This window comes from Triticum urartu, chromosome 4 (assembly GCF_003073215.2).
Source record: "Triticum urartu cultivar G1812 chromosome 4, Tu2.1, whole genome shotgun sequence".
NCBI lineage: Eukaryota > Viridiplantae > Streptophyta > Magnoliopsida > Poales > Poaceae > Triticum > Triticum urartu.
The window spans coordinates 444,019,408-444,034,632 of NC_053025.1; the positions used below are offsets into that span (position 1 = coordinate 444,019,408).

A 15,225-nucleotide genomic window follows, 5' to 3' on the forward strand; every position below is an offset into this window, starting at 1 on the left:
ATCAATATGCAACTATTTTTAGAGGAATTAATACCGTTTTAGATAATTAATACAATGCAACTTTAGTATAAAGTTGTACTAAAGCTGTGTCAACTAATTTGGATCGGAAGGAGTAGCACTATTTTTTAGGGAAATTGATATGCAACTATTTTTAGAGGAATTAATATAACAATATTTTTAGAGAAATAAATTTGCTACTTTGTTACATTTTTTTCCTGCACAATAGAACCCTTCCACTTGTGCAACAACTGGAACCTCTCACCTATATAAAGGCAGTGGCACACAGACATGCCCAAGAGCCAAAGTAAGGCGCAAGACTAGCCAGCAGGGAGAGTTTTTCCATTGCTAATCAAGCAACGTTTAGCCGCCGGCCGGCAAGAAGCCAAGAAAGCATGGGCAACAGCCTGCGGTGCTGCCTGGCCTGCGTCCTCCCCTGCGGCTCCTTCGACTTGATCCGCATCGTCCACCTCAACGGCCACATCGAGGAGTACTCGCGCCCGGTCACCGCCGGCGAGGTCATGGCGGCGCACCCCAGCCACGTGGTGAGCCGGCCGTGCTCCCAGGGCGGCGCGCGGCGGATCCTCATTGTCGACCCCGATTCGGAGCTGGAGCGGGGGTGCTTCTACTTCCTGGTGCCGACCTCGTCGGTGCCGGAGAAGAAGAGGAAGCCGTCGTCGCAGCCACAACAGAAGAAGGTGCGGTCATCGTCCACGTCGAAGCCGACGAGCGTGTCGAGCAGTGCGGGCGCCGGCGCCGGCGCTAATAAGGTGACGAAAGACCGCGGCGCCGGCGACAGCTACCTGGCGGAGGTGCTGTCGGAGGGCAAGGCCAGGTGCAAGCGCAGCCGGAGCGTCCGCGCGACGGTGTGGCGGCCGCATCTTCAGATCATCCCGGAAGAAGCTCTCGAGTGAAATCTGCTGTGTTAGCTTGGTCCCTGTTGTACATACGGGTCTGGTCTGGTTGTGCACGGTGTACCGTGCACGTACAAGGACGACCGAACGGCGCCGCGTAGCCATGCGTGACGTGGTGGGCGGTGATGGCCGTTGGGTCGTCCAGTTTTAGGTGAGAGGCCGGCGATCGCCGCCGGCTGCCTCTCCCTTGGTAGTTTTTCTCACTCTCTCGGTGTTTTTCCAGCTCTTTTCACTGCCGGCCAGATCGGGCTGCTTTGAAGGCAGCGAGAGTAGCTGGGTTTGGGTTGCCCTCGATGGCAGAGAGAACAGGAGAAGCAGAAAACAAGACTGCAAGAGCTTTTTTTACGGATGTAATGACAAGAAGCCAGAAAAGTTCAGCAGAAACTTCAATATTGTTGTCCATCTTGTCAGGATATATTACGTGCGTTGTTCAGCTCTGATGCATCCTCCAATGAGCTATACTCCTGTGTACGTATAGGTTCCAGGAAACTTCCTGAATCGCACGGTAATCAGTAGCCAGACGACGGCAGGTTCCCGTTGGTTTTTGCGGGTGGCTCATCCCTTTCCCATATTTTCTTCTTCAGATTTAGCTGCCGCGTGAACTAAATACCGGAGCACACGAAACATATATACATCTAATCCAAATAGGGTCTCGGTCTCCACTGGTCTTGTCTAGAACTTGCTGCTAATCAGTCAAAACAAGTCGCAAAATTGCGTCGAGTTGTATGGAAGGGGACGAAAGCTTTTGTCCGATGCAGGCATGAAACAAGGGGAGCTTTTTCTCCGTCACGTCCGGACATCCGGTGGTATGAGCTGTACCTCAGGTTAAACAACAGTGAAGCGGCTCTAGCCCCAAGTGAGCACGAGAAGCCACCCTTCAACACTCTGCCAAGTGGCAAGGGAAGTGCCAGTGCCAGTGCGTCCAGCTCCATGGAAGCACTCCTTTGTATGTGTGGGCCGAGAGAGTAGTAATAAGGCTGGTCATAGTGGGTAGTAACTTATATATTTTTTTTTTAGAAAAGGAGGATGACCCCCCGGCCTCTGCATCTGGGAGATGCATACGGCCACTTTATTGATTATTCTCGAGGACCTTACAAAGTATTACAACAATGTGCCTGAATCCACCATCTTGGGAACATATGCCGCTACTCCTATCCAAAATGATGAAGGGGTGCTAGCTGGGTCACTATCCAGACCACTCACCCAAGCCTAACATCAAAAGCCGGAAGCTGAAACACATTCGGAAGCCCCAGCTAGTCTAAATTACTACATTTATAGTGCAAAGTAATATAGTAGTAGTGTCATAGAGGACTTTATTAATGAGTTTGTAGACTCATCTTGTCTTGGAAAGTGCTATGTTATAGTAACATATTATGTTACCACTTCTCATTAACTACATGTCACATAAGCAAAAATTTCTCGGGATGCGCTATGTTACTAGGTAAGTTACTCCCACTATGACTAGCCTAAGGCCGCCCATGAGACCAATATACTCCTTCGATCAAGAGAAGGCTTTCTTTAGTGAATGGACACTCTCATAGGACTACCAAGTTGACAATCATGGGCTAGATGCATCACCAATCCAGTTAAACACATTAGGGCATCTTCAACACGGATCCTCAAACTGTCTGCATCGGCCCCGGACTCCGCAAGTCATTCAACGACGTCCCCCATCGGTTCATGGAGCAGTCCGGACCGCACGGTCCGAGTTCCGCAAGCCATTCAATGGCGTGACCCATCAGTTCACGGAGCAGTCCAGACCAAGGCTTTCCCACAAATCGGAACCAAACCATGGGGCTTGGCGGGAGACCGGACACAAGACATGTAGGACTGCGTCACCCACCGCCCACCCAAAATTGAGGCGGAGCCCGTGCTTTTGTAGATATCTGCATTGTTTTCGCAGCAAAAATTCCCCTTTCCAAACATTCTTCTTTCCCATCCCGCCGCTCTCCACCCAATTCCTGCCATTTTTCACCGTCGCCGCATGGACCCACACGAAAAGCGGTCGGAGACGGCAGTGGTGGAGTATCCAGCGACCACGCTCGCCCGGAAGATCAACTCAGAGCCACGGCAAAACCGTTGCCTGAAAGCAAAGGCAAAGGCGGCACCGGTCAAGAAGCAGAAGGTCGGCGGAGACGGATGTGGTGGTTGTGCAGGTGGCGGCTGTGGTGCAGGGCGGAGCCTGGGATGCGGGGCGCCGCTGCCGTCGTTGTCCATGCAGACGTCGTCTTGGCCGAAGCAGTACGAGGTGTCCTACTTCTATGTCACCAAGCAGCTCGGTAGGCAGTCCCCGACATCCGTCGCCGAGCATGTGCCCTACTGTGTGGACGTCTACATTGCGCTACTGCTTTTCTTTGAGTCTGCATCATCGTAGCTTGTACATTGCTTATATATGCATTGTTGTGTTGATCATTTGGTCGGGTATGCATTGTTTTGTTGATCATTTGGCAATGTTTTATTTTGTAGCCTTCCTGTGTGTGCAATGTGTTCTTGAAGTTGGAGAAGAAGAACTTCACGGTCATACATTGTTGGTTGAAGTTGAATGGACAACCCAAGTGGAATCAATTCGTTGCCAAGACCGTCGACACAGATGCCGAGGAAGAAACCAGTGATCCAACCGATCCAACAAAAGAGCCATCCAAGAAGGTTGAAGAGGGTTCTGGGGACATAAGTGGGAGGAGGAGAAGGCAAAGCGAGACAGGGCAGCGGCCAAGATGATGGAGAGGTTCGAGGGCATCTTGATGAAGAAAGATGAGGCATACATCAAGCGCTCCGACGTCAATGAGGCATGCCAAGTCGGGAGGTTTAACATGTTGATTGCGGCGACCGACAAGAAGATAAAATTCGAAGAGAAGAAGGCCATGATCAAAGAGAAGAAGGTTGAGATCACAACCGCTGCGGAGGAGCAAATATTTTAACCTTGAAGATGGATGATTTGGATGACGATGCAAGGAGATCATGCAAACCATCCGTTTCAAGATGTTAAAACAACAGAAGGAAGATATGAAGGCAGAGGCGGAGAAGGAGGCGGCCGAGAAGACGACGGCCAATACCGTGGTGGCGCCAGAGTGAGCGATGAGACTCAGATGGCTGGTCCAGCGGGGAATTTTTTGCACGGACTACCGAACCGCTAATCTTTTGTGATCGAGCATGTAAAAACTATGCATACTTGCCTATTTTTGGTTGTGATACGGCATGTGCTATGTGATCGGGTGGATTTGAATTTCAAATTGACCGTACCTAGGTGGATATTTAGGGGATAGATTTGGATGGCCGGCTTCTGTATCAGTGTCCACGGAGTGGTCCCCACCGGTCCGTGGACGGATACAGTGTCTGCTTTGGGGGCCAGCATTGGAGAAGCTTGATGATCCACAAGTATAGGGAATCAATCGTAGTTCTTTCGATAAGTAAAGAGCGTCGAACTCAGCGAGGAGTGGAAGGAATAAATCAGCGATTTTCATCAAGGTATTCTGTGCAAGTGTTGTAAAGTAGTTGTATCATATAGTTTGATAACAGGATAATTCATAATAGGTAACAAGTAACCAGAGTAACAAGGTGCAGCAAGATGTCCCAATCCTTTTTATTGCAAAGGACAAGCCAAAATTACTTCTTATAGTGATTAAATTGTTCTCGAGGACGCATGGGAATTTCATCTAGTTACATTCATCACGATTCATTGACTCACGTTAATTGCTTTGATAAGTTGTTATGTGGATGGACCAAAGCTAAGGTGTTGTTCTTACTTGAACAAACAACCCACTTATGATTATCCCCTGTAGCAAGTATCTGCAACTATAAGAGAAGAATTAAGATAAATCAAACCATAGCATGAAACATATGGATCCAAAACAGCCCTTTATGGAACAACTAATAAACTAGGATTTAGGTTTCTATCACTCCCGCAACCCATCGTCTACAAACTAATCCCACAATGCCTTCCGCTTGGCCCAACCATGGTGATGTATCATGTAGTTGACGTTCACTACACCACTAAAGGAAGAACAACACAACACATCATCAAAACATTAAACGAAAACCAACTTCACATGATTACTTATAATAAGACTTCTCCCATGTCCTCAATAACAAACGGAACTACTCACATATCATATTCATGTTCATGATCAGAGAAGGTAAATATATGATTAACAAACTGGATATATAATCTTCCACCAAATAAACCAACTAGCATCAATTACAAGATGTAATCAACACTACTAGCAACCCATAGGTACCAATCCGAGGTTTGAGACAAAGATTGATACAAGAGATGAAATAGGGTTTGGAGATGAGATGGTGCTGGTGAGGATGTTGATGGAGATGAGTCCTCTCATTATGAGAGGAGCATTGGTGATGACGATGGCTTCGACCCAACCCCCCCCCCCCCCCCCCGGAGGGAAGTATCCCCGGTGGAATAGCTCCATCAGAGAGCAAAATATATAAGTGAAGTGCAAAGAGCATTCTATAAATCAACCAAGGACTATCTCATACCAGCATGGTGCATCAAAGAAAAGGGAAAACTAACACAAAAGACGCTCCAAGAATTTACGCATATCATGTGAACAAATCAAAACCCGAGACATATTGATAATTATTGAGGAAGAAAGATGGGATGCCTTCCGAGGCATCCTCAAGCTTAGACGCTTGAGTCTCCTTGAATATTCACTTGGGATGCCTTGGTGAAAGGATCGAGAAGAGGTGTCTAGAGGGGGGGGTGAATAGACTCTTAGTAAGAAAAGTTGCAGTTTTTAATTTCTTTAAGTTGAAGTGGAGTTTTGGCACAAGTTTAAACATTCACAATACATATCAAGCAAGCATGATAAGAGTATATGAGCAGCGGAAAGTAAATGATGCAAGTTGCAAGGATGTAAAGGGATGGGATTTGAGTGTGCAAACGCAATTGGAGACCCGGAGATTTTTGGCGTGGTTCCGATAGGTGGTGCTATTGTACATCCACGTTGATGGAGACTTCAACCCACGAAGGGTAACGGTTGCGTGAGTCCACGGAGGGCTCCACCCATGAATGGTCCAAGAAGAAGCAACCTTGTCTATCCCACCATGGCCATCGCCCATGAAGGACTTGCCTCACTAGGGTAGATCTTCACGGAGTAGGCGATCTCCTTGCCCGTACAAACTCCTTGGTTCAACCCCACAATCTTGACGGAAGCTCCCAAGTGACACCTAGCCAATCTAGGAGACACCACTCTCCAAAAGGTAATAGATGGTGTGTTGATGATGAACTCCTTGCTCTTTTGCTTCAAATGATAGTCTCCCCAACACTCAGCTCTCTCTCATAGGATTGGATTTGGTGGAAAGAGGGTTTGAGTAGAAAGCAACTTGAGGAAGGCTAGAGATCAAGATTTATGTGGTTGGAATGGAATATCTTGATCTCAACACAAGTGTAGGTGGTTCTCTCTCAGAAAATGTATGTTGGAAGTGTAGGCATGTTCTGATGGCTCTCTCCATGAATGAAGAGTGGGTGGAGGGGTATATATAGCCTCCACACAAAATCTAACCGTTACACACAAATCACCAAACTCGGTGGGACCGAATTAGAAAACTCAGTAAGACCGATTTAGTTCAAAATGTGAATGTTAGGATTTTCGGTGGGACCGATATTATCAACTCGGTAGGACCGATGTGCTAGGGTTAGGGTAAATCCTCATCTCGGTTGGACCGATTACACAAACTCGGTGGGACCGATTTGGGTAATAAGCAAAACAGAGAGTTGGCCAAGCAAACTCGGTGAGACCGATTGCATATTTCGGTGAGACCGAAATTACTGCAATAGGCAGCAGAGAGTTGGCAAGCCCATCTCGGTGAGACCGAGATCCCATCGGTATGACCGAATTGACTAGGGTTTCTGGCAGTGGCTATGTCAAGTGAACTCGGTGGCGCCGGATAGGAAATTTCGGTGGGGCTGAGTTTGACTTTTGGTTTGGGACATATGTGGATGTGAGAAAGTGGTTGAGGGCTTTAGAGCATATCATTAAGCACTTTGAACAAGCAAGCCATTAAGCAACACCTCATCCCCTTTTAATAGTATTGGCTTTCCTATGGACTCAATGTGATCTTGGATCACTAAAATAGAAAATGTAGAGTCCTGAGCTTGAGCTTGAGCCAATCATTTGTCTTCATCATCTTTGAAGGGGTTCCACATCCTCTAGTCCACGCCACTCCATTGTTGAACTTATCTGAAACATACTAGATGAGAACATTAGTCCAACAAGAGATATATTGACATTAATTACCAAAATCACCCAAGGAGCACATGTGCTTTCAATCTCCCCCTTTTTGGTAATTGATGACAACATACATCAAAGCTTTAGATAAAGATATAGAGAATAACCAGTAAAGCTTTGGAAAGATATGTAACATGCATAGGCTCCCCCTATATGTATGCAATCATGCAAATATGGAATATAGGAGCATGTGAACACATAAGCATGACAGAGTAAGGAATGTGTTACATGTATCTTGGCTATATGCATCAGAGCAAAGGATGTGAATATAGAAAATGTACCTACATGCTCATGAGTCCTTCTTGCAAACAGTATGTACATTAGCAAGAAATCCTCATGCACATGAGTGTGATGCATATACTTACCTTGTGGTCTTGAGTTGGCTTAGGAAGGAATGAACCTGAGTAAACAAGGTTAGATAACACAGATACATCTACAAGATAGAGCAACCAAAAGAAACCACAAGAGTACTGAAAGGATCGTGAAGAGGTGTTTAGAGGGGGTGTGATTAGACACTAAGTACCAAAAGTTGTAGTTTTTAATTTCTTTAAGTTGAAGTGGAGTTTTGGCACAAGTTTAACAAACACAATACATTTCAAGCAAGCATGCAAGGAGTATATGAGCAGCGGAAAGTAAAGCATGCAACTTGCAAGAATATAAGGGGAAGGGTTTGGAGAATTCAAACGCAATTGGAGACACATATGTTTTTGTCGTGGTTCCAATAGGTGGTGCTATCATACATCCACGTTGATGGATACTTCAACCCACGAAGGGTAACGGTTGCGCGAGTCCACGGAGGGCTCCACCCACGAAGGGTCCACAAAGAAGCAACCTTGTCTATCCCATCATGGCCATAGCCCACGAAGGACTTGACTCACTAGCGGTAGATCTTCACGAAGTAGGCGATCTCCTTGCCCTTACAAACTCCTTGGTTCAACTCCACAATCTTGTCGGAGGCTCCCAAGTGACACCTAGCCAATCTAGGAGACACCACTCTCCAAGAAGTAACAAATGGTGTGTTGATGATGAACTCCTTGCTCTTGTGCTTCAAATGATAGTCTCCCCAATACTCAACTCTCTCTCACAGGATTTGGATTTGGTGGAAAGAAGATTTGAGTGGAAAGCAACTTGGGGAAGTCTAGAGATCAAGATTCATATGGTGGGAATGGAATATCTTGGCCTCAACACATGAGTAGGTGGCTCTCTCTCAGAAAATGTGTATTGGAAGTGTAGGTATGTTCTGATGGCTCTCTCCACGAATGAAGAGTGGGTGGAGGGGTATATATAGCCTCCACACAAAAACTAACCGTTACACACAATTTACCAATCTCGGTGAGACCGAATTGATAAACTCGGTCGGACCGATTTAGCAAACCTAGTGACCGTAAGGATTTTCGGTGGGACTAAGATGCAACTCGGTAGGACCGATACAGTTAGGGTTAGGGCATAACGTAATCTCGGTGTGACCGATTACACAAACTCGGTGGGACCGATTATGGTAATAAGCTAACCAGAGAGTTGGTCAGGCAAACTTGGTGAGACCGATTACACAAACTCGGTGGGACCGATTTTGGTAATAAGCTAACCAGAAAGTTTGCATTGTAATCTCGGTAGTACCGATTGCTCAATCTCGGCGGGACCGATTTTGGTAATAGACATACACAGAGAGATTACAATCACATCTCGGTGAGACCGAGATCCTTATCGGTGAAACCGATTTGCCTAGGGTTTGTGGCAGTGGCTATGACATCTGAACTCGGTGGTGCCGGATAGAAAGAGTCGGTGGGGCCGAGTTTGACTTTTGGTTTAGGTCATATGTGGATGTGGGAAGGTAGTTGAGGGTTTTGGAGCATATCACTAAGCACTATGAAGCAAGAACCTCATCAAGCAACACCTCATCCCCTCTTGATAGTATTGGCTTTTCCTATAGACTCAATGTGATCTTGGATCACTAAAAATAGAAAATGTAGAGTCTTGATCTTGAAGCTTGAGCTAATCCTTTGTCCTTAGCATCTTGAAGGGGTTCCACATCCTTTAGTCCATGCCACTTAATTTGTTGAACTTGTCTGAAACATACTAGGTAAAAGTATTAGTCCAACAAGAGATACGTTGTCATTAATTATCAAAATCACCGAGGGAGCACTTGTTCTTTCAAGTACCAAGACTGGGATGACATGTAGAGAGTGAGTACTGAGTACTCTATTGGATGTAGACATGTCCCCAAAGGAAAACGATATGCAATGAATTCAAAGATTTCCTTCCCTAGCAGTCTTTCTCCCCCTGAATCTTGTATTGGATAATGGGAGAACATAGGGAAACAAAATCAGAGCTAAACAGATCATAAATATAAACATAACATAGACATGTCTTTCCCCTCTTAAAGACATGTGACTTCTCTCCTCTTGAACACCAAGCATCTGGGGCCTTTGATGAGATTACCTCTCTCTCCCTTTTACTCTCTCTCCCCCTTTGAAGGGAATAAGCTTTGATGTGATCTCTCTCCCCCTTTGACATCAATTTCCAAGAAAGGATCTTCTGGCGTGTGAGTCAAAAGGTTTGGTCCTTGAGTCACAGAGCAAAGTAGCATATAGATTGTGATGCTGGTAGAGGACAAGAATCATCGAGTGGAGCTGGAACAAAAGTGCAGGAACAAGTGGCAAATTGTCTTCTCTGCAGTGAAATCGGTGATACCGAGTTGTAGTCTTCGGTGGTACCGAATTGGTTCGGTTTGACCGAAAACAACATATCGGCATGACCAAGTTCAACATAGAGAGAACACTTGTCATCTCAGCTCACCAGGCAAATAAGATCTCTCAAGGATTTGCAAGGAAATAACTAAAGGATTTGCAATGAATTGGATGCAGAAAATGCAGAACTAAACAGATAAAAGAAAATCTAGATGAAGTTTTTTTTTTGAAAAAAGGAAAGGGAATAAATATGCAAAGGACAAATGCAAAAACACTAGAGAACTTCATCTAGAATTGGGCGTTGACAGAGTCACCTATGTTAGAGTATATTGACTAAGGAGTCAAGTGAGAACACTTGATCATAAGTCATACTCATCGTTTAAGCTCAAAATGGGGTTACCATTTTTTGTTTAAGCATTTGATGTATTCACATCTTGTTGAGTTACTTTGACCTATAACTTGAGGTAAAGCTTCTCTAAGATGGAATGAATACCTTAGGTGGTGGTGTTGATCTTAGTCATGTAGTTAAACTTGTGTGGTTTGCTCGAGGTTGATGTAGCTCATCAAGAGTTGGGAGCACCACTTGGAAGTGAGTTCATCTACCTACATGGGTTAGTTTTGCAAGAAAGAGCACTAGTGTATCCAAAATGACAATCATGAAATTTGATACCGAATGAAATTTGATATATTGAATTTGTCAAAGGATATGTTGAAGTGTTCCAAGCTTCCTTATCTTCAACCACCATTGTGTAGAGACTTGGTGATGTAGAGATTGCTCAAGTTGTAAGGGAGTTGCAATCTCATAGGTTTAGATTCATCCAAGTACCTACAAGGGTTAGATAGCATGCAAGGGTGCAAGAATATCCAAGACATATGATCATCATCATAAGAGAAGTATCAAGGATTAGTCATAGGCTCATGCCTTGCATGTATTCAAATGGAGTTCCTACTCCAAGTTTGAAGCATCAATGATGTTCAATTCACCTCCCAAACGGAAAAAGACTTTCCCATCAAGCGGTTTGGTGAATATATCCGCCAATTGCTTATCGGTACGAACATATTTAAGATCAATGTCCCCTTTAGCAACATGATCTCGAATGAAATGATGACGAACTTCAATATGCTTAGTTCGAGAATGTTGCACGGGATTGTGAGCAATCTTAATAGCACTCTCATTGTCACAAAGCAATGGAATATGTTTCACATTTATCCCATAATCTTTAAGAGTTTGGGTCATCCAAAGTAATTGGGCACAACATGAACTGGCGACAGTATATTCCGCTTCGGTGGTGGATAAGGATGCCGAGTTTTGTTTCTTGGAGGACCAAGACACAAGAGATCTACCAAGAAATTTACAAGTACACGAAGTGGACTTTCTATCAACCTTGTCTCCAGCATAGTCCGAATCGGAATAGCCAACAAGATCAAAAGAGGAACTCTTAGGATACCAAATGCCAAAATTTGGTGTATGTATTAAGTATCTCACTATCCTTTTTTACATCCTTAAGATGACATTCTTTGGGGGCCGCTTGATATCGTGCACACATGCACACACTTAGCATAATATCGGGATGGGAGGCACATAGATATAATAATGAGCCAATCATAGAGCGATAAACCTTTTGGTCAACCGGTTTGCCATCCTTGGTCAAGTCAAGATGTCCACTCGTAGGCATGGGAGTTTTCATACCTTTGCATTCTTGCAGATTGAACTTCTTTAATAAGTCATTGGTGTACTTTGTTTGAGAAACAAAGGTGCCTTCCTTAGTTTGCTTGATTTGCAAACCAAGAAAGAACTTGAGTTCACTCATCACAGACATCTCAAACTTCTTCAACATTAGCTTCCCAAACTTTTCACTAAAATGAGGGTTAGTCGAACCAAATATTATATCATCAACATAAATTTGGCACACAAATAATTCACCGTTAACCCTTTTAGTAAAAAGAGTAGAATCTATTTTTCCAATCTCAAAGCCTTTTTCAATAAGAAACTTGGTCAAGCACTTATACCACGCTCTAGGAGCTTGTTTAAGACCATAAAGAGCTTTGTGAAGTTTGTAAACGTGATCGGGTTTCTTAGGATTGACAAAGCCAGGAGGTTGTTTAACATAAACTTCCTCCTCAATTTCACCATTTAGAAAAGCACTTTTAATGTCCATTTGTATAAAGTGATATCATGGTGATTAGCATAGGCAAGCAAGATGCGGATGGACTCAAGTCTAGCAACGGGGGCATATGTCTCACCGTAGTCCATACCTTCGACTTGAGTGTAGCCTTGGGCGACGAGATGAGCTTTGTTGCGAACGACTTGACCATCTTCGTCTTGCTTGTTGTGAAACACCCATTTGGTACCAATGATGTTGTGGTTGTTGTCGGGCTTCTCGACCAATGTCCACACTTGATTTCTCTCAAAGTTGTGTAGCTCTTCATGCATGGCGTTTATCCAATCCGGATCTTCCAATGCTTCTTCAACCTTCATAGGTTCAATGCTCGATATGAATGAATAGTGTTCACAAAAATTAGCCAAACGAGTTTTAGAGCGAGTGATTCTCCCGGTTTGAATATCATTGAAGATTTGTTCGACGAGATGATCTCTTGAGACTCTTGCTCGAACTCGTGAAAGCTTTTGCTTGGATCAGGGTGGAACATCTTCTTCATCATCTTGTCCTTCTTCTTGGCCTTCTTCATTATTGGCGTTGTTGTTCTCTTGTCTTGGTGGAGAAGGAGGTTGATGAGGTTCATATTGGTGTACTTCCTCGTTTTCTTCATCTTGATGTGTCCCACTTGTGGATGCTTCCGTATCAACTCTTGGTTCACCTTGTTGTGAGGTAGAAGCTTCCACTTGGACGGACGAGGTACTCTCCTTTACCTCCGTTGGATGAATCTTGCCAATAGATAAGTCTTGGATTGCTTCCGAAGGATCCTTATCTCCTACATCAATTGGCAATTGCTCTACTTGTGAGCCGTTAGATTCATCAAACTTCACATCTACCGTCTCTTAACCTTTCGGGTGAAATTGTTGTAGACACGGTAAGTGTGAGAGTTTGAGCCATAACCAAGTAGGAAACCTTCATGAGATTTAGGAGCAAATTTAGAACGATGATGCTTATCAAGAATGTAGCACTTTGAGCCGAATACTCTATAGTATCCAACTTGGGGTTTGTTACCGGCGAGAAGCTCGTATGCCGTCTTGCCGAGTAGCTTGTGAAGATACAAGCGATTTGTTGCAAGACAAGTTGTCCCAACCGCTTCTGCCCAAGAGTGTTTCGGAGTCTTGTACTCATCAAGCATCGTTCTTGCCATCTCAATAAGAGTTCGGTTCTTCCTCTCAACAACTCCATTTTGTTGAGGTGTGTACATAGCGAAGAACTCGTGTGAAATCCCTTCTTCGTCAAGAAAGGTGTCCACATTTGCGTTCTTGAACTCCGTTCCATTGTCGCTGCGAACCTTCTTGATCTTCACTTCAAATTGACTTTTATTTAAGCTTAGCTAATAATTTCTTAAGATTAGATCTATCATTGCAAGCTAAGAAGTCTCTAGCAGTTTCTTCATCCATAACATAACCCTCAGGAACAACAGGCAATTCATATCTAGGGGGAGAATCTTCATCATCACTTTCATCAATATTATCAGTTTCAATAATTTCATTCTCTCTAGCCCTAGCCAGTTGTTCATCAAAAAATTCACCTAGTGGCACAGTAGTATCAAGCATAGTAGTAGTTTCATCATAAGTATCATGCATAGCAAAAGTGGCATCATCAATAACATGCGACATATCAGAATCAATAGCAGGTGTAGGTGTCGCAAGTTTACTCAAAACAGAAGGTGAATCAAGTGCAGAGCTAGATGGCAGTTCCTTACCTCCCCTCATAGTTGAGGGAAAAATCTTGGTTCTTTGATCTTTCAGATTCTTCATAGTGATAAACAGATATAAATCCCAAGTGACTCAAAGAATAGAGCTATGCTCTCCGGCAACGGCGCCAGAAAATAGTCTTGATAACCCACAAGTATAGGGGATCGCAACAGTTTTCGAGGGTAGAGTATTCAACCCAAATTTATTGATTCGACACAAGGGGAGCCAAAGAATATTCTCAAGTATTAGCAGCTGAGTTGTCAATTCAACCACACCTGGAAACTTAATATCTGCAGCAAAGTATTTAGTATCAAAGTAATATGATAGTAGTGGTAACGGTGGCAAAAGTAACGGTAGCAGTTTTGGTTTTATAGTGATTGTAACAGTAGCAGCGGAAAAGTAAATAAGCAAAGAACAATATAAGAAAAGCTCATAGGCAATGGATCAGTGATGGATAATTATGTCGGATGCGGTTCCTCATGCAATAAAGAATCACCAAATTTGGGATCATTGGAACTCATCTTACTCAAGGCAATAGACTTATGAAGAATCTCATCTAAGTTTTTCAAGGAAGAGTTTGGAAATCGTTCCTCAAGGAATCTCCATATGGTGTAGGCACAATCAAGAGTAGGCAAGCTAGCAAGCAAGTTTCTAGGCAAACCTCTAGTGATTAAATTGACAGTTCTAAGATTACGAATCATGTCAATAGATTCATCAAGGGTAGGATGCAAAGGATCAACATGAGGTGCACAAGGGCTAGTAATGTACTTGTTCAAATGATATTGATTCAAAATCTCAAGCATCTCATTTTTCCACTCATGAAAGTACTCTCCATCAAGTATAGGCACTCTATGTCTAAGACTCCCCAACGTAGACTCATCCATCTTCCTCCAAAGGTGTTTAAACCAAAGCAATGGAGACCAAAGCTCTGATACCAATTGAAAGGATCGAGAAGAGGTGTCTAGAGGGGGTGAATAGACTCTTAGTAAGAAAAGTTGCTGTTTTTAATTTCTTTAAGTTGAAGTGGAGTTTTGGCACAAGTTTAAACATTCACAATACATATCAAGCAAGCATGATAAGAGTATATGAGTAGCGGAAAGTAAATCATGCAAGTTGCAAGAATGTAAAGGGATGGGATTTGAGTGTGCAAACGCAATTGGAGACACGTAGATTTTTGGCGTGGTTCCGATAGGTGCTGCTATCGTACATCCACGTTGATGGAGACTTCAACCCACGAAGGGTAACGGTTTGCGTGAGTCCACGAAGGGCTCCACCCACAAAGGGTCCACCTAGAAGCAACCTTGTCTATCCCACCATGGCCATCGCCCACGAAGGACTTGCCTCACTAGGGTAGATCTTCAGGGCGTAGGCGATCTCCTTACCCGTACAAACTCCTTGGTTCAACTCCACAATCTTGACGGAGGCTCCCAAGTGACACCTAGCCAATCTAGGAGACACCACTCTCCAAAAGGTAATAGATGGTGTGTTGATGATGAACTCCTTGCTCTTGTGCTTCAAATGATAGTCTCCCC

General features: G+C 44.1%; 1 protein-coding gene across 1 annotated transcript; it reads left to right on the forward strand.

Moving 5' to 3' along the window:
• Positions 1–310: 310 nt before the first annotated feature.
• Positions 311–1,324, forward strand: LOC125553922. The gene has a single exon (XM_048717573.1). The coding sequence runs from the start codon at positions 393–395 to the stop codon at positions 909–911; it is 519 nt and encodes a 172-aa protein (XP_048573530.1). The 5' UTR covers positions 311–392; the 3' UTR covers positions 912–1,324.
• The last annotated feature ends 13,901 nt before the right edge of the window (positions 1,325–15,225 follow it).

What these genes read in the sequence shown, in the direction of transcription:
- LOC125553922 (XM_048717573.1), top strand. Translation starts at nt 393, where the DNA reads ATGGGCAACAGCCTGCGGTGCTGCCTGGCCTGCGTCCTCCCCTGCGGC.